The following is a 26771-nucleotide window of genomic DNA, read 5'->3' as shown; positions in this document are numbered from 1 at the left end:
TTCTTACATGTGGTAACCCTGAAACTAAATATGGTTCTTCTTATTTGGACTTCCTGTAATCACACACGCACAGCAGCAGAACCATTTTGTTCTTATCTATACTCAGTGTTTCTAGTGACTTGACATTCATTAGGCTTCTCAAATTGTTGTTCAGTTGCTAAGTTGTGTCCAACTCTTTGCGACCTCGGGGACACCAGGCTCCTCCATCCTCTACTCTTTCCCGGAGTTTGCTCAGATTCTTGTCCATTGAATTGATGATACATCTAACCATCTTATTCTCTGCCACCTCCTGCTTTTGCCTTTAGTCTGCCCCAGCATCAGGATCTTTTCCAATGAGTCACTTCTTCACATCAGGTGGCCAAAGTATTGGAACTTCAGCTTCAGCAAGAGTGCTTGCAATGAATGTTCAGGGTTAATTTCCTTTAGGAGTGATTGATTTTATCTCCTTGCAGTCCAGGGGAATCAAGAGTCTTCTTCAGCACCCCAGTTCGAAAGCATCACTTCTTCGGCATTCATCCTTCTTTATGGACAACTCTCACATCAGTACATGACTACTGGAAAAGCCATAGCTTTGACTTCACAGACCTTTGTCAGCTAAGTGATGTCTCTGCTTTCTAATACGCTATCTAGGTTTGCCATAGCTTTCCTTCCAAGGAGCAAGCGTCTTTTAATTTCATGGCTGCAGTGATTGTAGAGCCAAAGAGAGTGGAATTTGCCACTGCCTCCACTTTCTCCCCTTCTGCCTGCCATGAAGTGATGGGGCCGGACGCCGTGATCTTATTTTTCTGAAGGTTGAGTTTCAAGCCAGTTTTTCTTTTTTTGTTGTTGTTTTGTTTTTTAACTTTTATTTTTACTTTATAATACTGTATTGGTTTTGCCATACATTGACATGAATCCACCACGGGTGTACATGCGATCCCAAACATGAACACCCCTCCCACCTCCCTCCCCACAACATCCCTCCGGGTCATCCCCGTGCACCAGCCCCAAGCATGCTGTATCCTGCATTGGACATAGACTGGTGATTTGATTCTTACATGATAGTATACATGTTTCAATGCCATTCTCCCAAATCATCCCACCCTCTCCCTCTCCCTCTGAGTCCAAAAGTCCGCTATACACATCTGTGTCTTTTTTGCTGTCTTGCATACAGGGTCATCATTGCCATCTTTCTAAATTCCATATATATGTGTTAGTATACTGTATTGGTGTTTTTCTTTCTGGCTTACTTCACTCTGTATAATCAGCTCCAGTTTCATCCATCTCATCAGAACTTATTCTAATGTATTCTTTTTAATGGCTGAGTAATATTCCATTGTGTATCTGTACCACAGCTTTCTTATCCATTCATCTGCTGATGGACATCTAGGTTGTTTCCATGTCCTGGCTATTATAAACAGTGCTGCGATGAGCATTGGGGTACATGTGTCTCTTTCAATTCTGGTTTCCTCAGTGTGTATGCCCAGCAGTGGGATTGCTGGGTCATATGGCAATTCTATTTGCAATTTTTTAAGGAGTCTCCACACTGTTTTCCACAGTGGTTGTACTAGTTTGCATTCCCACCAACAGTATAGGAGGGTTCCCTTTTCTCCACACCCTCTCCAGCATTTATTGCTTGCAGATTGTTGGATCGCAGACATTCTGACTGGTGTGAAATGGTACCTCATTGTGGTTTTGATTTGCATTTCTCTAATAATGAGTGATGTTGAGCATCTTTTCATGTGTTTGTTAGCCATCTGTATGTCTTCTTAGCCAGACTCATCAAGAAGCAAAGAGAGAAAAATCAAATCAATAAAATTAGAAATGAAAATGGAGAGATCACAACAGACAACACAGAAATACAAAGGATCATAAGAGACTACTGTCAGCAATTATATGCCAATAAAATGGACAACGTGGAAGAAATGGACAAATTCTTAGAAAAGTACAATATTCCAAAACTAAACCAGGAAGAAATAGAAAATCTTAACAGACCCATCACAAGCACGGAAATTGAAACTGTAATCAGAAATCTTCCAGCAAACAAAAGCCCAGGTCCAGACGGCTTCACAGCTGAATTCTACCAAAAATTTCGAGAAGAGCTAACTCCTATCCTACTCAAACTCTTCCAGAAAATTGCAGAGGAAGGTAAACTTCCAAACTCATTCTGTGAGGCCACCATCACCCTAATACCAAAACCTGACAAAGATAATACAAAAAAAGAAAACTACAGGCCAATACCACTGATGAACATAGATGCAAAAATCCTCAACAAAATTCTAGCAATCAGAATCCAACAACACATTAAAAAGATCATACATCATGACCAAGTGGGCTTTATCCCAGGGATGCAAGGATTCTTCAATATCCGCACATCAATCAATGTAATTCACCACATTAACAAATTGAAAAATAAAAGCCATATGATTATCTCAATAAATGCAGAGAAGGCCTTTGACAAAATTCAACATCCATTTATGATAAAAACTCTCGAGAAAGCAGGAATAGAAGGAACATACCTCAACATAATAAAAGCTATATATGACAAACCCACAGCAAACATTATCCTCAATGGTGAAAAATTGAAAGCATTTCCCCTAAAGTCAGGAACAAGACAAGGGTGCTCACTTTCACCGCTAGTTTTCAACATAGTTCTGGAAGTTTTGGGCACAGCAATCAGAGCAGAAAAAGAAATAAAAGGAATCCACATTGGAAAAGAAGAAGTAAAACTCTCACTGTTTGCAGATGACATGATCCTCTACATAGAAAACCCTAAATACTCCACCAGAAAATTACCAGAACTAATCAATGAATATAGTAAAGTTGCAGGATATAAAATCAACACACAGAAATCCCTTGCATTCCTATACACTAATAATGAGAAAGTAGAAAAAGAAATTAAGGAAACAATTCCATTCACCATTGCAATGAAAAGAATAAAATACTTAGGAATATATCTACCCAAAGAAACTAAAGACCTATATATAGAAAACTATAAAACACTGATGAGAGAAATCAAAGAGGACAGTAATAGATGGAGAAATATACCATGTTCATGGATTGGAAGAATCAATATAGTGAAAATGAGTATACTACCCAAAGCAATTTACAAATTCAGTGCAATCCCTATCAAGCTACCAGCCATATTTTTCACAGAACTAGAACAAATAATTTCAAGATTTGTATGGAAATACAAAAAACCTCGAATAGCCAAAGCAATCTTGAGAAAGAAGAATGGAACTGGAGGAATCAACTTGCCTGACTTCAGGCTCTACTACAAAGCCACAGTCATCAAGACAGTATGGTACTGGCACAAAGACAGAAATATAGATCAGTGGAACAAAATAGAAAACCCAGAGATAAATTCACACACCTATGGACACCTTATCTTTCACAAAGGAGGCAAGAATATACAATGGAGTAAAGACAATCTGTTTAACAAGTGGTGCTGGGAAAACTGGTCAACCACTTGTAAAAGAATGGAACTAGATCACTTTCTAACACCACACACAAAAATAAACTCAAAATGGATTAAAGATCTAAATGTAAGACCAGAAACTATAAAACTCCTAGAGGAGAACATAGGCAAAACACTCTCCGACATAAATCACAGCAGGATCCTCTATGATCCACCTCCCAGAATTCTGGAAATAAAAGCAAAAATAAATGGGATCTAATTAAAATTAAAAGCTTCTGCACAACAAAGGAAAATATAAGCAAGGTGAAAAGACAGCCTTCTGAATGGGAGAAAATAATAGCAAATGAAACAACTGACAAACAACTAATCTCAAAAATATACAAGCAACTTATACAGCTCAATTCCAGAAAAATAAACGACCCAATCAAAAAATGGGCCAAAGAACTAAATAGACATTTCTCAAGCCAGTTTTTCTACTCTTCTCTTTCACCATCATCAAGAGGCTCTTTGCTTTCTGCCATTAGAGTGGTGTCATGCAAATTGTGTTTCATCCAGCCCAACATTTCTCATGATAGACTCTGCATATAAGTTAAATAAGCAGGGTGACCATATACAGCCTTGTCATACTCCTTTCCCAGTTTTGAACCAGTCTGCTGATTCTAATTGTTGCTTCTTGACCTGCATACAGGTTTCTCAGGAGATAGGTGTGATAGTCTGATATTCCTGTCTCTTAAAGAATTTTCCATAATTTGTGTGATCCACACAGTCAAAGGCTTTCGAATAATCAATGAAGCAGAAGTTAGTGTTTTCTGGAATTCTCTTGCTTTTTCTATGATCCATCCAATGTAGGCAATTTGATCTTTGCTTCTTCTGCCTGTTTGAAACCCAGCTTATACATCTGGAAGTTCTTGGTTCACATACTACTGAAGCTTAACTTGGAGGATTTTGAGCATAACTTTGCTGGCATATGAAGTGAGCGCAACTATACAGTAGTTTGAACATTCTTTGACATTGCCTTTTTTGGGGATTGAAATGAAAACTGGTCTTTACTAGTTCTGTGGCCACTGTGGAGTTTTCCAAATTTGCTGATGTGTCGAGTGCAACACTTTAACAACATTATCTTTTAGGGTTTGAAATAACAGCTGGAATTCTATCACCTCCACTATCTTTGTTCATAGTAAGTAATGCTTCCTAAGGCCCATTTGACTTCACACTCCAGGATGTCTGGTTTTAGGTCAGTGACCACACCATCATGATTTAGGACATTTCTCGTGTAGCCACTTTAAATTCACTCAGGTTTTAACTTGTTATCGGTGGAATCCCCTAGGCCTTTTCATAGAAAAGCTTGTTCCAGTAGAGTTATCTCTGAGCAATCTTATTTCATGGCATCATATCAGATGTTCTTTCGATCATTTTTAAGGAGGCATTTTATTTTTTGGTTGTGCCATGCAGCGTTCAGGATCTTAGTGTCCTGACCAGGGGTCAGACCTGTGCCCCCTGCATGGGTAGCGTGGAGTCTTAACCACCGGACCACCAGGAACGTCCCTCATTTTTATTAATTTTGATATTGGTTCTGTTTTTGGAAAATGAATTTTTCTGTCAGTCTTTTATTTTGTCTGTGAACTGTCAAAACTAAGGACAGACGAGAACATTGAATGTTGACAAGAATATAGCGAAATTACTTTTCAGACGCCGTTAATAGAAATGTAAACTGAGATCAAAAGTGTTTGTGCTCTGTGAATGAAGAGTCCCACTTGCGCGCGCATGCCCAGCTTGTCCACCACGAGGAAAGCACAGCAGTGCTCTCAACAGTGTCGTAATCATCAGAGCTGCAAAGAACCTGAAGACCTGTCCGCACTAGAACGGGAGATTCACTGTTGGGGCTCTAAAAACGACGAGACTGAAGGACCGACGGTTAAGTGCAGAGACGTGGATGGATTTCACAAATGTAACATCGGATAGAACAAGTCACCCACGGGAAGGTGTGTGGAGTTGCTGGCCTGCCCCACTGTCGGCAGAGCGCTGGGTTCCCCCGCCGGTGAGAAGCAGGGCCCGGCTAGTGAGGACAGGAGGGCTTTGGGGGCTGCTGAAAGGCTTGGCCCTTGCTCACATTGCTGCTTCTGTTGGTTTTGTGAAAATTCATGGAGCTGAATACTTAGAGCATATACACTTTGCTGATGTGATATATTTTGCTTTCATGAATTTTTTTTTTAATGGAGATAAGGTTTACAAACAGTTGAATCTTAAGTTTTGCAGAATCTGCACATTCAGTTTTTAAAAGTACATGTTCTTGACGAAGAACAGATTATTTTAATTCAGTGTAGATATTTATAATTGGTTCTTGGAGAAAATTCTTTTGATTTTACCCTAATGTACTTGCTCTTCAGTGTCCTCTGTAGCGTCACTCCTCTTTAAGCTTTGTTTCCCTAAGGCAGCCTGGAGATTGACACTGCAGTGGTTACAGGCCAGGGGTGTGTTAGTGTTGTACAGCCATTATCATTCTGGAAATTGAAAACACTTACTATAATCTTGCCTTGTAATTTTTGGCTTTTATTGGGTTGTTATGAAAGGAAACATGTTTGGTTTGTATTATGAAAGGAAATAGTAAAATCCAAGCCATAAGAAGATTATTCCTCAAAACTGGCTTTCCAACAGATTCCATTTATAGTGACTCACCATTTTATTTGGACCACTTTACCTCTTCTCAGGAAATGAGATTAAGTGAGAATAATTTTCCATTAAAAAAAAAGAGTGATTTAATATATAATGTTTAAATATAGCTTTTTTGTAACAATGAGTTTTTTTATTTTTAAATTTCACAAATAACTGGCTTTCAGATTTTGTGATTTTGAAATTTTATTGAAGAGAAGTTACAACCTGTAGATGTCCGAAGTAGTCTTTAACTAGCAGAGTGTGTTAGCTAAGTGCTAGTAAGGATGCAGGGCTCCTGGCACTGTCTTGTACTGCTGATGGGGACGCAGAATGGTACAGCTGTTCTGGAAAACAGCTCAGCAGACTCTTATAAAGCTGAGCTTATAGTTGCCATGTGACTCAGCAGTCCCACACTTGCCTGTTTGTACTGCAGAAATGAAAATTAAATTCACATAAAAACTGATACACAGTTGTTTGTAGCAGTTTTATTCCTAATAGCCAAAAGCTGGAAAGAACCCAGCTGTCTTTCAGTGGATGAGTAAATAAACAATAAACAATCTATGGTACAGTCTCTACAGTGGAATACTGTTCATTATAATAAGGGACAGACTGGTGGTACGTGTACACCTTAGATGAGTTTCAAAGACATACTGAGTGAGATGAAAGCCAGCCTCAAAAATACATCCTTAGCATTCCATGTGTTTGGCACAGGGGACTCTGGGGGATGGCGGAGCTGTCCTGTATCCCACTCGTGGTAGTGGCTACACACGCTGACATTCACAGAATTACACACCAAAGGGAGAGAGTTACTTTTACTGTATGATAATTAAAAGAGAAAAGATGGTCCTGGAGTTTTTATGCCCTTTATTTCACATATCTATCTAACAGAAAGGCAGTGTTAAAAGTCCCGAGAAGTCGGCTTACCCACTTTCAGAGCCTTATACTCCGTAGCTCTGAAAGCCGTGGCTGGTGTGGCCTCCTTCCTGGTCCGTGGAGAGCTGCAGGCGCGGGAGGAGTGGCCTCTGCCGTGCTGAGGGTGTGGGAGTGTGACGCTTTCTTTAATGGCTCCTGGTTTGCTTTCCCTGCAGTCGTTCTGTAGAGTGCGTGAAACTTGTCTTTTAACCAGGGTAAAGCTTCCTTCAGCTAGTGAGGTGTCCCCGACTGTGCCTGGTGGAGTCAGCTCAGGGCAGGACGGCTGGCGTGCAGGTCACAGCAGTGTGCCTCACAAGGCCGCGTCTGATCTCGCTTCCTTGCGCTTGCCGTTCCTTGCCCTTTGTTCCATTCCCTCTGTGTTACTTTCGCTGATTGCAGTGAGGAAATGTGACTTGTATGTGTGTGAATATGTATGTATATGAGTTACTTTATGGAAAAAAATTAGAAAATCAGATGAGAACAGTGTTTTCATATTTCCACAAGTCTTCTGTTTATGGCTTTCATCCAGTGGGAAGTAAGGCCACGTACCCAGTGAACAGGTGGCTCAGTGGGAGAGAACCCACCTGCAACCCAGGAGACATGGATTTGATCCCTGGGTCGGGAAGACCCCCTGGAGGAGGGCATGGCAACCCACTCGAGTTATTCTAGTCTGGAGAATCCCATGGACAGAGGAGCCTGGTGGGCTGTGGGGTTGCAAAGAGTGGGACACGGCTGAGCTACTAAGCCTGCCTATTGAAAGTCCCTGGCATTTAGGGGATGTAACAGTGAACCACACGAATGTTCCCTCCTTCATAGAGCTTAAAACAGTGAACCACATGAACGTCCCTCCTTCATAGAGCTTACGTTGTCGTGCACTGTGGCGTGAGGAGGGGCAGTGGTATATTCTGAGGAATTAATCCTGACTCGTTTTAAACATCTTGAATTTCTGTCAGATTATAAAGCTTGTTGAATCCATTCACATTTTTGCCAGATGGATAATAATTATTTTTTCAATTCTACCTGTATTCTTTAGATTTGTATCAGGGAATTGTAGTGGCTTTGGTGTTCTAAACTTAATGAAGGATGTGATAGTCATGATAAACACATAGCATCGGTGAACAGACTCTGTTGACAGACGGTGTATGCCACTGCACTCTCTGTTGTTGTTCACTCAGTTGTGCCTGACTCTTTGCCACCCCGTGGACTGCAGCATCCAGGCCTCCCTGTCCATCACCAACTCCCGGAGCTTACTCAGACTCATGACCATCGAGTCGGTGATGCCATCCAACCATCTCTTCCTCTGTCGTTCCCTTCTCCTCCTGCCCACAATCTTTCTCAGCACCAGAGTCTTTTCCAGTGAGTCAGCTCTTTGCATCAGGTGGCCAAAGTGTTGGAGCTTTAGCATCAGTCCTTTCAGTGAATATTCAGGGTTGATTTCCTTTAGGATTGACTGGTTTGGCCTTCTTGCATAAGTTTTTGTCTTGGGCAATAAATCTACAGTTAACTTGGCTCAAAGGCATTCCTGTGATTTATGGAAGATGATATAATGCTTACAAACAAGTGGTGCCAAGTATTTAAGAAAACATTTGGTGAAATGTGTGTCTTATTGTTAAGCCTGGCTTTCTCTCTTCTTTCCCCTCTCCCCAGGAGAAATCTCAATTACTTCTCCAACGCTTACGCGGCTGCGGTTAGCGCTGTGGATCCTGACGCAGGGAATGGGGAGCTGTGCATTAAGGTTCCATCAGAGCTGTGGAAACACGTCGATGGTAAAGTGTCCAGAACATTTGACTGTACAGTTAGATCATGGTGGATTCAGTAACTAAGAGCTTTTCATGAGAGTTCATGGTATTTAAGTTACAATCAGCTGAGATACACAGGAGTTGGAAGCTTTTTTTAGATAAAGATAACTGGCTAATAGGAAAACAGCAATCAAGTGCTGTGACAAAAAGCAACTCATTTCAATGTAGTTTTTAAAGTGAAAGTCATTTTAAGAAAACAAATGGAAGAGAACCCATATGATATTAAGTCAGTTTAGAATTACAGAGTTTTGTAAGAGGAAGGATCCTAAAAAATCATCTTATTCAGTTTCTTCCTTTCGCAGAAGAGCAGTCTGAAGTCTAAAGAGAGGAAGTGACCTGCTAAATGTGACTGATAAGGAGCGGAGCCAAGGCTAGAACCTGGGGTTTCTAGCACCCACTCTGCACACTCGTATTATTTCTAATTCTTTCTTTTCCTGTATAAAGTTACAGCTGTTTTAATTATTATACATCTCTGCCTACCTTTATTTTGCTGTATAAAATTAATCAAAATAAGGACGTGAAGTACTCTGTTTTGTTTTTGCTTTTTTTGGATAGTTTGTGTGTGTGTGTGTGTGTGTGGTGGGGGGAGGAGTTTATATTTTTAGAGATATTGCCTGATTTAGGGGAAAGGCATGGAAGGTCATTGTATTTTCAGGGACTGGAAAAAGTCCATATTGTTGTCATGTTCTGGGGGAAATTAAAAGAAACATTTTTTTTTAATCTTGTGAATGATGGATATGTGTGTGTGTGTGTTCAGTTGTGTCTGACTCTTTACAACCCATAGACGGAGGCCCACCAGGCTCCTCTGTCCATGGGACTTTCAAAGCAAGAGTACTGGAGTGAGTTGCCTGTTTCCTTCTCCAGGGGATCTTCCAGACCCAAAGACTGAACCCGAGTCTTCTGCGTCTCCTGCCCTGGCAGGCAGATTCTTTACCACTGAGCCACCTAGGAATCCCAGTCGTGGGAATGCAGTGCATATTTGTTGCTTAGAAACGAAGCATAATGACTAATGCTGCTTCCCACCTACTCCACTCCCTGCTCCTAATCCTCAAAGCCACAGGCAGGATTAGCAGGGTTTGTGGGAGCATAGTAAGTGGACAGACCTGAAAAGTGAGTTTTGAATGGGGTCTGGAAGACCGTAAGTGTCCTAGGTGGTAGTTTTGAACTTTTTTCTTTTGGCAGTATAGCACTGTCAGAAATGCTGAGAGGAGAATATGGTATGATCTATGTTTTGAGAGCCCACAGCTAGTAGCAGCTAGAACTGAGTGGAGATAAGGACACCAATCCCTGGGGGCTCAGCTGGTGAAGAACCCGCCTGCAGTGCAGGAGACCTGGCTTCAGTCCCTGGGTTGGGAAGATCCCCTGGAGAAGGGAAAGGCCACCCACTCCAGGATTCTGCCCTGGAGAATTCCGTGGACTGTAGTCCCTAGGGTTGCACAGAGTTGGACACGCCTGAGCGCCTTCCTGCTTGCACTGAGGACACCAGGAGAAGCAGGTTGCCGAGCTCCTGTAGGCAGAGAGATGGTAACCGCCTGCACTGGGTTAGACAGTGTGGTGTTTGTAGGTCACACTCAGCCTTTGGTTCCCACTTCATGTTTCGTGTTAGTCTCTACCCCTCTGACATCGACCACTGTGACCTGATATGTACTTATATGTCTGTGTATGTGCTTATTTGTTGCAGAGTTAAAGGTCCTAAAGATACACATCAATTTTTCTTTGGATCAGCCAAAAGGAGGTCTGCATTTCGTGGTACCCAGTGTAGAGGGAAGCATGGCAGAGAGAGGTGCTCATGTGTTCTCTTGTGGGTATCAAAACTCCACAAGGTAGAGTACGCGCTCTTAGGCATCACAGCTGACTGCATGTTCTCAGCTGTGTTTCTCTGTGTGTGTACATGCAGCACGGGTGCTCCATATTGGATGTGGGTGTGGGCCTGGGCTGCGCCCTCTGCTGGGCCCTCCCCCCCCCCCACTCCTCCTCAGCCCTGTCCTCCCCCCGCTCCTCTCTGTGTGTGCGCGCATGCAGCATGGTGCTCCCTGCTGGACCCCCCCGCCCCCCGCCCCCGGGCCCCTCCTCAGCCCTGTCCTCCCCCCGCTCCTCTCTGTGCGCGCATGCAGCACGGTGCTCCCTGCTGGACCCCCCTCCCCCGGGCCCCTCCTCAGCCCTGTCCTCCCCCCGCTCCTCTCTGTGCGCGCATGCAGCACGGTGCTCCCTGCTGGACCCCCCTCCCCCGGGCCCCTCCTCAGCCCTGTCCTCCCCCCGCTCCTCTCTGTGCGCGCATGCAGCACGGTGCTCCCTGCTGGACCCCCCTCCCCCAGGCCCCTCCTCAGCCCTGTCCTCCCCCCGCTCCTCTCTGTGTGTGCGCACATGCAGCACGGTGCTCCCTGCTGGACCCCCCTCCCCCGGGCCCCTCCTCAGCCCTGTCCTCCCCCCGCTCCTCTCTGTGCGCGCATGCAGCATGGTGCTCCCTGCTGGACCCCCTCCCCCGGGCCCCTCCTCAGCCCTGTCCTCCCCCCGCTCCTCTCTGTGCGCGCATGCAGCACGGTGCTCCCTGCTGGACCCCCTCCCCCGGGCCCCTCCTCAGCCCTGTCCTCCCCCCGCTCCTCTCTGTGCACGCATGCAGCACGGTGCTCCCTGCTGGACCCCCTCCCCCCGCTCCTCTCTGTGCGCGCATGCAGCACGGTGCTCCCTGCTGGACCCCCTCCCCCGGGCCCCTCCTCAGCCCTGTCCTCCCCCCGCTCCTCTCTGTGCGCGCATGCAGCACGGTGCTCCCTGCTGGACCCCCCCCCCCACTCCGGGCCCCTCCTCAGCCCTGTCCTCCCCCCGCTCCTCTCTGTGCACGCATGCAGCACGGTGCTCCCTGCTGGACCCCCTCCCCCCGCTCCTCTCTGTGCGCGCATGCAGCACGGTGCTCCCTGCTGGACCCCCTCCCCCGGGCCCCTCCTCAGCCCTGTCCTTCCCCCGCTCCTCTCTGTGCGCGCATGCAGCACGGTGCTCCCTGCTGGACCCCCTCCCCCGGGCCCCTCCTCAGCCCTGTCCTCCCCCCGCTCCTCTCTGTGTGTGCGCGCATGCAGCACGGTGCTCCCTGCTGGACCCCCTCCCCCGGGCCCCTCCTCAGCCCTGTCCTCCCCCCGCTCCTCTCTGTGTGTGCGCGCATGCAGCACGGTGCTCCCTGCTGGACCCCCTCCCCCGGGCCCCTCCTCAGCCCTGTCCTCCCCCCGCTCCTCTCTGTGCGCGCATGCAGCACGGTGCTCCCTGCTGGACCCCCTCCCCCGGGCCCCTCCTCAGCCCTGTCCTCCCCCCGCTCCTCTCTGTGCGCGCATGCAGCACGGTGCTCCCTGCTGGACCCCCTCCCCCGGGCCCCTCCTCAGCCCTGTCCTCCCCCCGCTCCTCTCTGTGCGCGCATGCAGCACGGTGCTCCCTGCTGGACCCCCCTCCCCCGGCCCCCTCCTCAGCCCTGTCCTCCCCTGCTCCTCTCTGTGTGTGCGCACATGCAGCACGGTGCTCCCTGCTGGACCCCCCCCCCCCCCGGGCCCTTTCTCAGCCCTGTCCTCCCCTGCTCCTCTTCAGCCTGCTCTTCTGAAGCCGTCGCTGCTCTTTTACTCTTTAAACTTTTGTGTTGAAGTGAAACAGCGTACGGAAAAGTAATGAATTGTAAATAGAAAGCTTGGTACCTTTGAAAGTGAACAGATTCCTGTAATTCCCACTCACATCGAGAAAAAGAACTGTAGCATTATCAGCGTTGCAGGGTCACCGCATCTACCCACGTGCACTCACTACTTCTCCTGATAGCCTGAGCAGTAACCTCCATCCTGAGCTCCAGAATGCCATGGATTAGTTGCACCTGGTTTTGGACTTTATTAAGTGGAAGCATGTGTATCATGCTCTTTGTATCTGCCTTTCTTGTATAACTGTGGTAGTGAGATGGACCTTTATTGTTCCATGTAATTGTAGTTCACTCTCGTAGCTCTGTATTTAACCATGTTACTGAAATATTCTCTTTGTTTTCTCTTCAGACTATTAACTCCTCCAAGCCAGGGATATTGTCTTATCCTTCTTTGTATTTCAGTAACAAGTACAGACCCTGGTACACAGTAAAACCTGATCTGAGTAGAACATTGACTAGAAATTTAATGTCTGGCTTTATCAGTGCTGTTTGAATTTATACAGTACATCACATACTCCAGAGAAGCAGTTTCCTGATGTATAGAATGGATTCTGAGTATTGTATTTTTTAAAACTTTATTGTAAGCATTTTTCAATCCTAAAAATGAATGCTACATAAAAACTAAATATACAAGTAAAAATTATTTGTAATTAAAACATCAGAAACTCAGATTTGGTTACTTCTTTTCAGGGTTTAAACTGGAGGTAGCACATGATATATTTTATTAATATTGCCAAGTAATATTTGGAGACAGGGCTGTATCGTTAATCACATTTTTCACATTGCTCAGTAGAAAGCATTAGTGTGCAGAGATGTAAAAGAGATTTTTTGTATGCATTCTGTAAATGTTAAAATAACTTATATGTGGGAGGAACAATGTAGCTTACATTTTCAACATTTTCTGTACTGTTGATCTTTTTTCTAGATTTTGGTTCCCATGTGTCGATTCATACTCTGAGTTATGCACGTGGAAGTTAGAGTTCACAGTGGACGCTGCCATGGTGGCGGTCTCCAATGGAGACTTGGTGGAGACCGTGTACACCCATGACATGAGGAAGAAGACCTTCCATTACATGCTCACCATTCCAACATCTGCATCCAACATCTCCTTGGCCATTGGACCTTTTGAAATCCTCGTAGATCCATATATGCACGAGGTAAACTGTGGCTTCTTGCTCCCTCCTCTCCTACTCTTTCAAGCCTGATCGGGAGAATACGAATAAAATACCAAGGTTTTCTTAATTCTTTTTTCAGCTACGAGAACTCTCACTAGAGAGAAGGTTTTTTAATCTGAAATGTATAATGACATAAACTCTTTTAATTTTCATATTTTTTCCATCAGAGGGCTTAGTGTTCCAAAAGAGCTTCAAGTAACTTGGTTAGAGTATTGGTCGATTTCTATAACTGATTCTGTTGTAGAACTACTTTGAGTTTATGAATGTTCTAGTTCCCTCTCCAGAACCTGAAATATTGCAGTTTCAGAATTAAAAAGCAAGATTTATTCTAACTTCAGCATATGTAGAGGGAAGAGAAAGGTTAAGGCAGGCAGGATTGGAGCCCGGGTCAGTGAGCTCACTGAGGTTTCCTCCAGTTCCCTCCGCATGTCTGATCGTAAATCAGGGACCAGTTGATAAGCCCTGTCGTGCTGTTAGGCCTCCTTAAGCATCACGTTTCTCTTGGGTATAAAGTGATTGATTTGTTATTGACCCTCATAGTCTCTGTGTAGGTTTAAAGTAACATTTGAATGAATCCCTTAATTGACAAGGTTTATAAAATCAATCATGGAAAATATTCAAGATACTTTATGAATGGTTTGCGTTTGGTATCTTAACAATGACTCTTAAACGTGTATTCACTGATAAGATGCAGTGAATTTTACCATTTTTTGGTAAATGACCCACTTTAAAATAAAAATTTGATTAGTACCTGGTTCGTATTTTGGAAGAATTTTTGGTTTCCCACTGAGCCATCGGATGGGAGAAACGTAAATGTCAGTCAAGAAATATTTTTCTTTAATACTTACAGCCTGTGACTTAGTCTTTCTCTCTCAAGTAAAGTTTCTCTTGTATTACCAGTAGGTTTGCTGTCATGTAGTTTTGTTTAAAAGTGAGTCTTTTTTTGATAAATAGTATTTTCTGTTTTGTTTGTGCCAGCGAGAGTGCTCGTCGCGGTGCAGCTGGGCCCTGAGCACTGGTGACCCACGCCCGCTCACCCTCCACTTAGGGCAATCTAGTCTGCCCTTTCATAATGTTGCCAGAAGAGTAGTTTTTATTGTATGTTAAAAGCTTTCCTTGTCTCCACATCCTGCAGTCATCAGATATCTTTAGCATGGCTTTCAAGAGCATCTAGAATTTGACCCTAATAGTCCTTTCTCGGGAGAAGGCAGTGGCATCTCACTCCAGTGCTCTTGCCTGGAGAATCCCATGGACAGAGGAGCCTGGTGGGCTGCAGTCCATGGGGTCGCTAAGTCAGACACGACTGAGCGACTTCACTTTGACTTTTCACTTTGATGCATTGGAGAAGGAAATGGCAGCCCACTCCAGTGTTCTTGCCTGGAGAATCCCAGGGATGGGGGAGCCTGGTGGGCTGCTGTCTGTGGGGTCGCACAGAGTCGGACACGACTGAAGTGACTTAGCAGCAACAGCAGCAGTCCTTTCTAGCTTTTTCCTAATTTCTTTTCTATTTATGTTTGTTCAACATAGTTTACCTATATTTTTTCCAACCAAACTGTATTTTCCCATCTTTGACTCCATTTGCAATGTCCTCTTTTTCTGTCCATACCTGTCAAACTTTTGTCCAGTTCTAAAAGATTAGCTCAGATTTAGTCGTCTTCATAAAACCTTTCTGGATCATTTTGGTCAGAGTGCCTGCATGCTCAGTTGCTCAGTCTTGTCTAATTGTTTGCGACCCCGTAGTCTGTAGCCCACCAGGCTCCTCTGTCCATGGGAGTCACTTGGTGAGAATTCTGGATGGGTTGCCATGCCCTCCTCCAGGGGATCTTTCTGATCCAGGGATCAAACCCCCGTCTCCTGCATTGGCAGGCATTCTTTACCCCTGAGCCACCTGGGGGGCCTGCTGGTCAGAGTGATGATGTCATTTTTGATGTTACTCTTATGCACAGAGTCGTAATAAGGAGCAGTGAGACGGTATGTAATATATGAGTGTTCGTGTCCAAAGTGGGATGTAGTGGAAGAAAGTCCGAATTATTGTTTCTGTTGCCTGCATTCCTTATCTCCTCACTGCCAGTAAGCCTTCCCTGCAGCTTTCATGTTGTTCTTTGTGTGTGCTGAAGATAGTCAGCTTCTAATTCTATAAGATAGTACTGTGACATGCAGTATTCACTAGGTTAGATTTATGAGTGAAAGGCGGGTTTATAGTAAGTCTCGAAAGTTTAGATTATTTTTGTTTTGTACGCATATGTAGAAAAAACTTTTAATTTGTAACCAAAATTATATTTTCATTGGATCTAACCTAAGCATTTCATAGACATAAAATCTATCATGAATTTAATTCTGATGCATTGAATATTTCATAAACATACTAATGGTAGTCACTAATTGCATACCAGTGTTTTATCTCAGTGCCATGGATTTGTTGTAAAGATGAGGGGAGGGGAGGGACTTAAATGCGGCTTCATTTATAATTGAGGTATTTAGGGAATTTAAGAGGTAAGCTACCTCTTACTTAATGGTCTTCCCTGCTTTCTGTTTCCAGGTCACTCATTTTTGTTTACCTCAGCTTCTGCCTTTGCTTAAACACACCACATCGTATCTTCACGAAGTTTTTGAGTTTTATGAAGAAATCCTCACATGCCGATACCCATACTCCTGTTTTAAGACTGTGTTCATTGATGAGGCTTATGTCGAAGTGGCTGCTTATGCTTCCATGAGCATCTTTAGGTCTGTATCCAAATTTGCAATGACCAAATTAGGTTCATGATGTGAAGGTTACTTATTTTGTGATCATTTTTAAGATGCATTTTGAACTTTTTCCCTTCAATTTAGCTATGAATGGCTTTGTAGAAATTCTGTGTTTTTAAAATTTTTAAATGTAGAAAACAAAGAAATTGAAATAAAGAAAATTTCAAAATAGCCCCAAAGAGTCAATATCTTTATCCAGAATTATCTGCTGCTAATAGTTTACGTGTTTGTTTTAGTCTCTTTTCTGCTTATGCACTTAAACAAATATACAAAGGACTATATGGCTATTTAGTGGAGTTTTTGTCCTAGCACCATATAAAAATTTACTAATATCATCAGAAATTTGTATGTAAAAAAACCTGAGGAGGAAAAAACTTTATTTTCTTTTTTTCTCTTACTCACTTTATCTCCCTCCCTTATTTTATTCCTTGAAAAGTTCCCAATTTGGAAGTTTTATGTCTCAGGACCAGTAATATTTTTTTCTGCGTCCATTTTCTCTTCTGTAAAATGGACATAATAGTAGTGTTCCTGCATTCTTCAGAGTGGTTAGAAAATCTGATGGGTCAGTGTATTTGAAAGTAAATATTATAGGACAAAAAGTTAATAGTATTATTAGGAAAAGATTTTTGAAATTAGAAGACCCCCCCTCATAAAATGACTAGTCTCTGATGAACATAGCAATTTCTGATTGCTGCTACAACTGCCTAGCCCCCAAAAAGAATATTTATATTTTTCACGGAAATTGGTGGGGAACATTACAGCCCTTACTTTAAACAAAAGTTACTAAAACATGGATTTCAGCTAAAATTTGAAAAGATGTAAAAGCTGTTGGGGAGAGTATTCTGTTTTTTCTCTGTTATATCTTAGTTGAATTTCATCATTTTAAAAGTGTGATTATTTTATTTTGATTGAATAGTTATTTATTTCTTGGTTATAATTAGCTGTCTGCTCTTTGAAATTCCAGCACAAATCTGCTGCACAGTGCTATGATTATAGATGAGACACCTTTGACCAGAAGGTGTTTAGCCCAGTCTTTGGCCCAGCAGTTTTTTGGATGTTTCATATCCAGAATGTCTTGGTGAGTAATTTCAAAGTTTACAACTCCTGAGAAGAATCAGAAAAGTTTATTTTTATTTTCTTTTCCTGCAGTGTAAGTTGAACTTTGTTCTAACTGCAGATAATTAACAGACACTATTCTGTATATGTTTAAAGAAAAATAATGAGTATAAATTTTATCCTAATTTTTTTGCCATTTCCTCAATATGTCAGTATAATCAGTTCTGTAATTTTCAATAAGGTAAGAATTTTGATAGTAGCAGTTCCTTAAAGAATGGAATAAATACTGTGGATACAAGGACTTGAGTGTGCAGAGAACTGCGGTCAGGATTCTGATGCCAGCTTTCAGTGCACTCCTCCACAGTGCTGACAGTGCTGTAGGGGTTTCCTGTTAGTGCCTGGTTTTGAACTAATTTACTTGAAAAATGTGAGAAATAAAATACTTTTCGTTTTCTTTCTGATTAACCTGAGGTAAATTTGAAGAAACAGACAAAATTTCCTTAAGATTATAACCTACAATTATAACATATATTGATAGTATGTAAGTCTTGATTTCTTTCTGTTTTTTCTTTCTGGAGGGTGAATGAAGGACAGAGGGTAAGGCCTCTTAATTTATAGTTTCCTAAGACACACAGTTTCGCTCAAGAAGAGTCTGTGGAACATGTAGACAGAATGTTTGAATGAGTGAATAGGTAGGCATGGATATATACCTGAATGGATGGCCTCATTGTCTTTCCTCTTAAGAAACTAAGAAATCAGTGATTAGACCTCAGGTCTCCGGGTGCCGCTGTAATCACGTGCGGGGCTGGCAGGGCTAGAGTGTGGGCATTGCAGAGCTGAGCCGTGTGGTCCTGGCTGTGTGCCCGTGGCTCCTCAGAAGCGGGCGGTGTGGGCGGGCCTAGGGGAGGAGCTCTGCCAGAGGGAGCCCAGAGCAGCAGCCCCGAGACTTGCAAGGGGCGGCCGGAGGGAGTGGGCACCAAACAGGTCCAGGACGTGTGCCTTCTTTAAACAGGCAGTGAAGTGCTTGCTGGGCTTGCTCTGTTACCCTCTTTGGCCTTATCCAAAGAATTCTTATCAAAATAATTAAATTTATTATATTTTATTTATATTTAAATAATATGTTATTTGGCTTTTTGCTTAGGTCTGATGAATGGGTATTGAAAGGAATTTCCGGTTATATTTATGGTCTTTGGATGAAAAAAACTTTTGGTGTTAATGAATACCGCCACTGGATTAAAGAGGTAAGAGCAGCTGGATCCATTTATCTACGTAGGAGTCAATGAGACGTGCTCGTGTTCTCCAGATTTTCCTTTATTTTTAGTAACTATAAAATACTTACTGTTAATTGAAAGCCCCTGATTTTTTCTGAAAAAAGAATCATTTTATAGAGACTTATCTGTTTTATCTAGTTTCTGTTGCCATTGTTGGCCTCCAAAGACGTTTGCTAAGAATGAGAATATTTAAGCTCCTTAAACGTCAATTCACCTGTTAGATATAGTCCTGCTCCTCACAGTCACTATTTTTAATGGAATCCTGTAGCATTAATCTCTGAGGGCTTCCTAGGTGGTGCTAGGGGTGAAGAGTCCTCTTGCCAGTGCAGGAGACACAGGCGATGCAGGTTCAGTCCCTGGGTCGTCAGGAAGATCCCCTGGAGTAGAAACTGGCAGCCCACTCCAGTATCCTTGCCTGGAAGGTTCCATGGACAGAGGAGCCGTGCTTTCTGAATTGGTTTAGACTCAGAAGCCAGATTCTGCAGCCAGTTTGCTGTTCTCTTTGCTTTTATTCACTCCCAGGCCTTATGACATGGGCCACTTTCTCCAGGCCTCTTGTATCAGGAGAGTGAGTAGTGGCAGCATCTGCGCCGTGGGCGGGCACTGGAGGCGTCCTACACGCAGTGTGCGCAGCACCCGGGTCGCAGGAAGTGCGCACTGTGCGTGGTCCAGTCCTGCAAAACATTGACGTTCTGTCATTTTCGCATCTTTTCCCATTATTTAAAGATTTTGGCCAAGCAGAAAAAAAAAGATTGTATTTTGCCCAGCCCATTCTGTTCACATGCATTTTATTATCCTCTTTATCTCCTCCCTTCTCGGTTGGAAAAAGTTTAGCCTTTAACAGCCTCATTAGATGGGCCCTTTTTATTCTCCCTCTTTTCTCATTTTGCATACCTTGGTCATCTAAACCTAAACTCAAGTAAGTTTATTAAAAAGTAATTGTAAAAAATTTCAAGCACTGAGGATTAGGAAACAATCCATATATCTACAACTGTACAAGTCCATTTTTGAGTTCAAAAACTATTAACCAAGGGGGAAATGTGACATACAGCATTTATGGTATTCCAGGTACTGTTACAAGCATTGTATAAATAATCACTGTCTTAAACTCCTAACTACTCTGTCACTGTTTGCGTTTTACAGAGAAGGAAACAGACGCAGCGGAGTTGCTTGGCTAAGGCTGCCCAGGCAGTGAGCCGCCGCGCCGGGCTCCAGAGCTGGCCTTGCGCTGCTCCGCTGGGTCTTGCCACTTCTCTGTCCTGCCTGAGTGCTCTCTGAACCAGCGGTGGATTTTCAGCGCGGTCATGGTGTCTCTTTTTTCCATTGAAACTTTTTTTTTTCAATTTGACCTGTGTCATATTAGAGAAAGTAGAGTTTTAAAATCACAGATTCCGGAGATAATTTTATCCCTATTTGTTTTTACTTGCTTAAATCCTCCACCAGAAGCAAAACACAGAGAAGGAAGAGAGAAACTTGAAGAACGGGTCAGAGAGGTTGGGAAGAGCCGCTAGGAAACATGGCTGGGCTGCCGGCCGCCCCGTGGTCCCACAGGAGAGACGGCTGTGTGGCTCCGTCTCAGCCAGCTGTGCAGTCTGCTTCGTTTATGAGAACACAACTACTCTCCAGATACATTTCATTTACTTTCGGAAATTTACGTTCTGATTCCAGGAAATTAGAAATCACAGTTTAGTCTCAAGTTTAATATGGAAAATAATTTTCATTGGCCTCTGTTTTTACATCCTCAGGAGCTGGACAAAATAGTGGCGTATGAACTAAAAACTGGTGGAGTTTTATTACATCCCATATTTGGTGGAGGAAAAGAGAAGGATAAGTACGTTTATTGTTCAGAGATGATATTACAAACTTTGCTTTATGAGATTATAGAATCACTTGTGTGTGTAATGAGGCCCGTACAGGCCACAGAAGTGGTCTGTCTGGAGACCACAGGTCCTGGTGATACTCTCATCACTCCTTCCATTACTGCTGCACATGGTGGCTGTAGATGGGTTTAAGCATTAAAAAAACCTTTGCATTAAAAAAAGAACTTTAAAAGACAGTGCTTTTTTTCTTTTTCATATTAATTTCCTAATGCTAATATTAATACATCATACTGTTCTCATAGAAATTTAAAAATAATGGAACAAGTATTTTGCTTATGTATCACTGATTAATTTTTTAAGTCTAAGTAGATGGTTTCATCATCCACACAGCCTACCTATACCTGTTTGTCTAAATGGCCAACTATGTAGACACTTATTTACTCTTGCCTTTTATTTCCTTCTCTTTTTTGTTTCTTAAGTCACTGTAAAGGAAATAGCCATTCATAGCAACATAATGGTGCCAGCAGGAGTTCTTATTTGTTCTAGGATCTGTAAAGTCACTAATGGAATATGAACTGAACTGGGTGGGAAGTTTTCTCTGTGTTGTTACTATTAACTGAAATTTTATGTTTCCTTTACTTATAAACTGTCTGTAGATAACAGACAGTGCTGTGACTTTGCCAATGTAGAAATTACGAATGTTTTCCTATCACCTTTTAATTGTTAGCAGATATCTTGAGATATGTTTTACACTCGTTACGTTAGAATTGCAACAGTAGACCACTGCTAGATCTTATTAGTAAACTAGCACTTGTATTGGTAATGTCATAGTTTTAAAAAATATTTTGATAACTGTATTTCATTATAATTGGTTTCCTTTGTAAACTTGTATACTTTCTGTGCATTTAAAAGCAGTTTTTCTCTTGTGGTCTGTAGGATTAATGAGGCTACCCAAGTGTCTAAAAGTTCAACAAAGGTTAAGAAACTGGAATTTGTTTGCCAGTAGTCTTGTCTTTCGTTGAAGCATGAGACAAGGTTAAGGTCCCTGAGACAAGGTTAAGTCATTGGGAAGGCATAGGAGTTTGGAGTTAGAGAAACTTGGATTTTTATAGTTACTGATTTTGTGAGCTAAGAAAATTGTATAGCCTTTCTAAGTGTGTGTGTATTTTAATGTGTCAGACAGTGATGATCTGCCTTAATCATGAGGGTTGCTTAAGGTAAAGCTCTAAGCACGGCATGCAGCCATTTAGACATTAGCTCCTTTCTCTTTGTTCTCTTGGCCGTCTGCTATTTGGCAGTTTCCTGGCTGTAATTAGAGCCTTCCCATTGTGTGCAAATATTATTTACACTGAGTGTTTTTGTGTTGTTTTGCCCATTTATTTAGTTCTGTCTGTATGTTTGATTTTCAAAATTCATGTGTAAAAGTAGCAGATGAATGCATGCTCTTCGAGGAGATTCAGACAGCACAGTTTAGAAGCTTGTGGAATCAGAAGGAAAGATCTTGTTTAGCCCTCTTTTACCACGTCTGACTCCTTCCACTTCCTCTCCTTGGCGATAACCGGGATTATACATTTGGTATATTGTCTTCCAGACCTCTTTTTTTTTTTTTGGCTTTTATGTGCATATGGCAGTCACAGAATATGATTTAATTACGCGCATCACCGTGTACTTTCTTTTTGGAAACTTGACTGCACCTGTGTTTTGGCACCTGTGTTTTTTGGAAACTTGATCACACCTGTGTTTTGGCAGGCAGTCCTCGGGGCTGCGCATTAGCTTCTGTTGTTGCTCAGCTGCTTGGTTGTGTCTGACTCCTTGCGATCCCATGCACTACACACCAGGCTCCATGGGGTTCTCCAGGGCAAGAATCCTGGAGTGGGTTGCCATTCCTTCTCCGGGGGTCTTCGGGACCAGGGACTGACCCCCCTCTTCCTGCACTGGCAGGTGGGTCTTCAGCGCTGAGCCACCTGGGAGCTGCGCGTGAGTCTCCTTTGCCCCATTTGCGTGCTGTGTCTGCCATTCCCTTAGACCTTGGGGTTCACGCGGCCTTTCCATATTGCTGTGCATAAGCTCAGAAGTAATGAGTGAGGTTTAAACGCGATTTTTCAAATACCAGTTTAACAAATACTTTAAATTTCAACATGCTGTGCTTTTTAAGGAGGTGTAATGACTGCCTGGGGGCTCAGAGGGTAAAGTGTCTGCCTGCAGTGTGGGAGACCCGGGTTCGCTCCCTGGGTCGGAAAGATCCTCTGGAGAAGGAAATGGCAACCCACTCCAGTACTCTTGCCTGGAGAATCCCATGGACGGAGGAGCCTGGTGGGCTACAGTCCATGGGGTTGCAAAGAGTCGGACACAGCTAAGCGACTTCACTTTCACTTCTTTCACTTTCAATGACTATTCTTACATACTGATTGTGAGACAGTAATTTGGTAACACTAATTTTGAAGGGTAATTTGTTGGTACCAATCAAAATTCTAAAATGAGTAATTTTTAGATTCAGCTGTTCAATTTCTGTTATCATATAGATATTATTCTTCTAGATATTTGCCATAGAGAAGTACCTGCATATGTATTGGAAGGTAGTCACTGTGGCAGTATTTGAAATAGTAAAGTGTAAGCACTGCAGATTTTCATGGGTGTCATAAATCTTCTGCTGACTGTTCCTCTCTTTTACTGATAACCTCCTTCATCATGTTAGAATTTTTCATTTTTACATGGTCAATCTGGTCTTTATGTCCTCTGGATTTTACATTTTTCCTAATGAAGATTTTTCCCGTCGCAAGATAATGAAAAGAACATTTTTTCCTTTATTTTTTTCTAGTACTTTTATCATTGTTTTTGTTTTAGATATGTGGTCCATCTTGACTGGTTTTTTGTGTCTGCTTTAACCTGGGGACATTGATTGCAGTTGCATTGACTGTATGAATGAATTTGGAGAACATTGAATTATTTACGCTAGGTGTCTTCCTGCCTAGGAGATGTTTCCATTTATTCAGATTTTTTTTTATGTCCTTTCATAAAACTTGATGATTTATTTATAGTTAAGTTTATTTTTAGATGTTTCCTAGTCTTCATTGGTGTCATGCTAAGGAAATTTCTCAGATATTCCCATGAAGTTTTTGACTTAGTGTCTTGATGTAGCCGTGAAATTTATTATTCACTCCATTCAGAGTTGTTACACTAAGAGAATCTGTTTTCTTAGCCCAGCGTCCCATCTGCACTTCTCCATAAAGCACCCACATACGCTCTCCTGGGAGTACTACACCATGTTCCAGTGCAAAGCCCACCTTGTGATGAGGCTGATTGAGAACAGGATCAGCATGGAGTTCATGCTGCAGGTGAGTGCTAAAGAAGGGCCTGTTCCATACGCATGTGACCCGAGTACTGTTCTCTAGAGCAGGAATCAGGGCATCTGGCTTTATAGCTAGGCTTCAGTTACTAATGAGCTGTTTGTCCAGTAAGTAAACTGTTCTTTTTTTTTAAATTTATTTATTGAAGGATAATTACTTTACAGAATTTTGCTGTTTTCTGTCAAACCTCCAGATGAATCAGCCATAGGTACACATAACACCCCTCCCTCTTGAACCTCCCTCCTTCCCCCTGCCCGTCCCACGCCTCTAGATGATACAGAGTCCCTGTTTGAGTTTCCTGAGCCACACAGCAAATTCCCGTTGCCTGTCTGTTTCACATATGGTATTGTAAGTTTCCATGTTATTCTCTCCGTGCATCTTACCCTCTCCTCCCCTCTCCCACGTCCATAAGTCTATTTTCTATGTCTCTTTCTCACTGGTGCCCTGTAAATAAATTCTCCAGTGCTATATTCCAAGATTCCGTATGTATGTGTTAGAATACAATATTTCTCTTTCTCTTTCTGACTCACTTCACTCTGTATAATAGGTTCTAGGTTCATCCACCTCACTAGAACAGACTCGAATGCGTTCTTTTTTATGGCTGAGTAATATTCCGTTGTGTGTATGTACCACAACTCCTTTATCCATCCATCTGTCGATGGACATCTAGGCTGCTTCCACGTTCTAGCTATTGTGAATAGTGCTGCAGTGAACAGTGGGATACATGGGTCTCTTTCAGTTTCGGTTTCCTCAGGGTGTATGCCTAGGAGTGGGACTGCTGGTTCATATGGTGGTTTTATTCCTAGTTTTTTAAGGAATCTACATACCATCTTCCATAGTGGCTGTATCAGTTTACATTCCCACCTACTGTGCAAGGGTGTTCCCTTTCCTCCACACCCTTTCCAGCATTTATTGTTTGTAGATGTGTTGATGAGGGCCATTCTGACTGGTATGAGGTGATACCTCATTATAGTTTTGATTTGCATTTCTCTAATAATGAGCGATGTTGAGCATCTCTTCATGTGTTTGCCAGCTATCTTTATGTCTTCTTTGGTGAAATGTCTGTTTAGGTCTTTTTCCCACTTTTTGATTGGGTTGTTTGTTTTTCTGGTATTGAGTTGTATGAGCTGCTTGTGTATTTTGGAAATTAATCCTTTGTCAGCTGTTTCATTTGCTGTTATTTTCTCCCCTTCTGAGGGCTGTCTTTTCTCCTTGCTTATAGTTTCCTTTGCTGTGCAAAAGCTTTTAAGTTTAATCAGATGCCACTTGTTTACTTTCGTTTTTATTTCTGTTACCCTAGGAGGTGGGTCATAGAGGATCTTGCTTTGATTTATGTCATCGAGTGTTCTGCCTGTTTTCCTCTAAGAGTTTTAGAGTTTCTGGTCTTAAATTTAGGTTTTTAATCCATTTTGAGTTTATCTTTGTGTATGGTGTTAGGAAGTATTCTAATTTCATTCTTTTACGTGTAGCTGTCCAGTTTTCCTAGCACCATTTATTGAAGAGGCTGTCTTTGCCTCATTGTATATTCTTGCCTCCTTTGTCAAAAATAAGCTACCCATAGGTGTATGGAGAAGGCAATGGCACCCCACTCCAGTACTCTTGCCTGGAGAATCCCAGGGACGGGGGAGCCTGGTGGGCTGCCGTCTATGGGGTCGCACAGAGTCAGACACGACTGAAGCGACTTAGCAGTAGCATAGGCACGTGGGTTTATTTCTGGGCTTTCTGTATGGTTCCATCAGTCTGTCTTTCTGTTTTTGTGCCCGTTAACCTGTTCTTTCTGTCGGTGTTTCCCCAGATGTAGAGTGGGTGTCAGCTCTTGGCCCATGCAGTGCAGGGTTTTCACGGAGATGAAACTGAAATGCGAGGCTAGAAGTGAAGCCTGCTTGCGCTGGGATTCTGTGTTTGGCGTTATTTAGAATGTTAAAGATGAAGTGCCATTTAGAGATATTTTCAGCAGGAAAAAGCAAATTTATCTAAAAGATGTTAATTTTTTCTGTTGCTAAGTTCTCCCTTATGTTTAAGCAAGTTTTAGTGGAACTTGTTGAGATGTTCTAGTTGAGGTAATAGAAACACTTGTATTATAAATGCTTAGCCATTTTTTTTTCCATTGGTGATATTCTTAGAGGTAAATGAAAAATAACTTTTTAGTAATCTTTTTGAAAAAAACATTTTAAATTTGCCTCAAAATTAAGTTTCTTGAATCCTCTATCCTTCACCTTGCCTTTGAAGAACAAAAATATCAAGTGAGAGGTGGTCTGTAAAGAGCCAGTCCACTCTTAGAGTGGCGTGCTCAACTTCTTAAAGCTCATGGCACAGTACATTATAGATGTGTATTATTATAGTTCCTAAAAACACAGCGTCACTGTCTGGCCAGGACATCGTTAAAATTCAGTCATGTTTAGAAGAATAGTTTTGTAGTCTGGCTGTTTAAATCTCCTCATGCTTTACTGCTCATAGTTTTTAACTAAAACAGTCTTTGAAGTAAGATGTGAAATTGTTGTCTTCTATGATTGTCTATAATAAACTTACATTGCAAAGTGGGAATAGTACAGAATTGAAAACGATGTATAATTGTGTTACACAGACAAATTAAATGATACTTTCTTACAGGTTTTCAATAAACTGCTAAGTTTGGCTAGTACTGCTTCATCTCAGAAGTTCCAGTCACATATGTGGAGTCAAATGTTGGTTTCCACATCTGGATTTTTGAAATCCATCTCAAACGTCTCTGGCAAAGACATCCAGCCTTTAATAAAGCAGTGGGTGTATCCTTTTCTGTAGTAGTTGAGCGAAGGAGGGAAGACTGTTTGTATAAGGGGAAGAAGGAAGAGCTTTGGGGGATAAAAGGAGGCAAATAATGGTAGATGTGACCAGGAACCGTAAATCATTTCCTCTGAGGTGCCAGCTAGTCACTGAGGCGCACACGTCCCTAC

General features: G+C 42.5%; 1 protein-coding gene across 1 annotated transcript in view; it reads left to right on the top strand.

Annotated features, from left to right (window-relative positions):
- Window positions 1-26771, top strand: part of TAF2 (TATA-box binding protein associated factor 2) — a 93912-nt gene that overhangs the window by 14513 nt on the left and 52628 nt on the right. Inside the window, exons 4-12 of the mRNA XM_068984175.1 lie at window positions 8609-8727; window positions 10442-10583; window positions 13350-13581; window positions 16139-16323; window positions 17309-17422; window positions 18542-18641; window positions 20417-20502; window positions 23691-23826; window positions 26449-26603. Coding sequence (XP_068840276.1) covers window positions 8609-8727; window positions 10442-10583; window positions 13350-13581; window positions 16139-16323; window positions 17309-17422; window positions 18542-18641; window positions 20417-20502; window positions 23691-23826; window positions 26449-26603 — 1269 coding nt within the window. The remainder of the gene's footprint in view (window positions 1-8608; window positions 8728-10441; window positions 10584-13349; window positions 13582-16138; window positions 16324-17308; window positions 17423-18541; window positions 18642-20416; window positions 20503-23690; window positions 23827-26448; window positions 26604-26771) is intronic.

The sequence above is a fragment of the Capricornis sumatraensis genome, chromosome 11 (genome assembly GCF_032405125.1).
Source record: "Capricornis sumatraensis isolate serow.1 chromosome 11, serow.2, whole genome shotgun sequence".
In the NCBI taxonomy this organism is placed as follows: domain Eukaryota; kingdom Metazoa; phylum Chordata; class Mammalia; order Artiodactyla; family Bovidae; genus Capricornis; species Capricornis sumatraensis.
The sequence above is the reverse complement of the archived record's forward strand: the minus strand, read 5'-3'. Positions and strand labels throughout refer to the sequence as shown.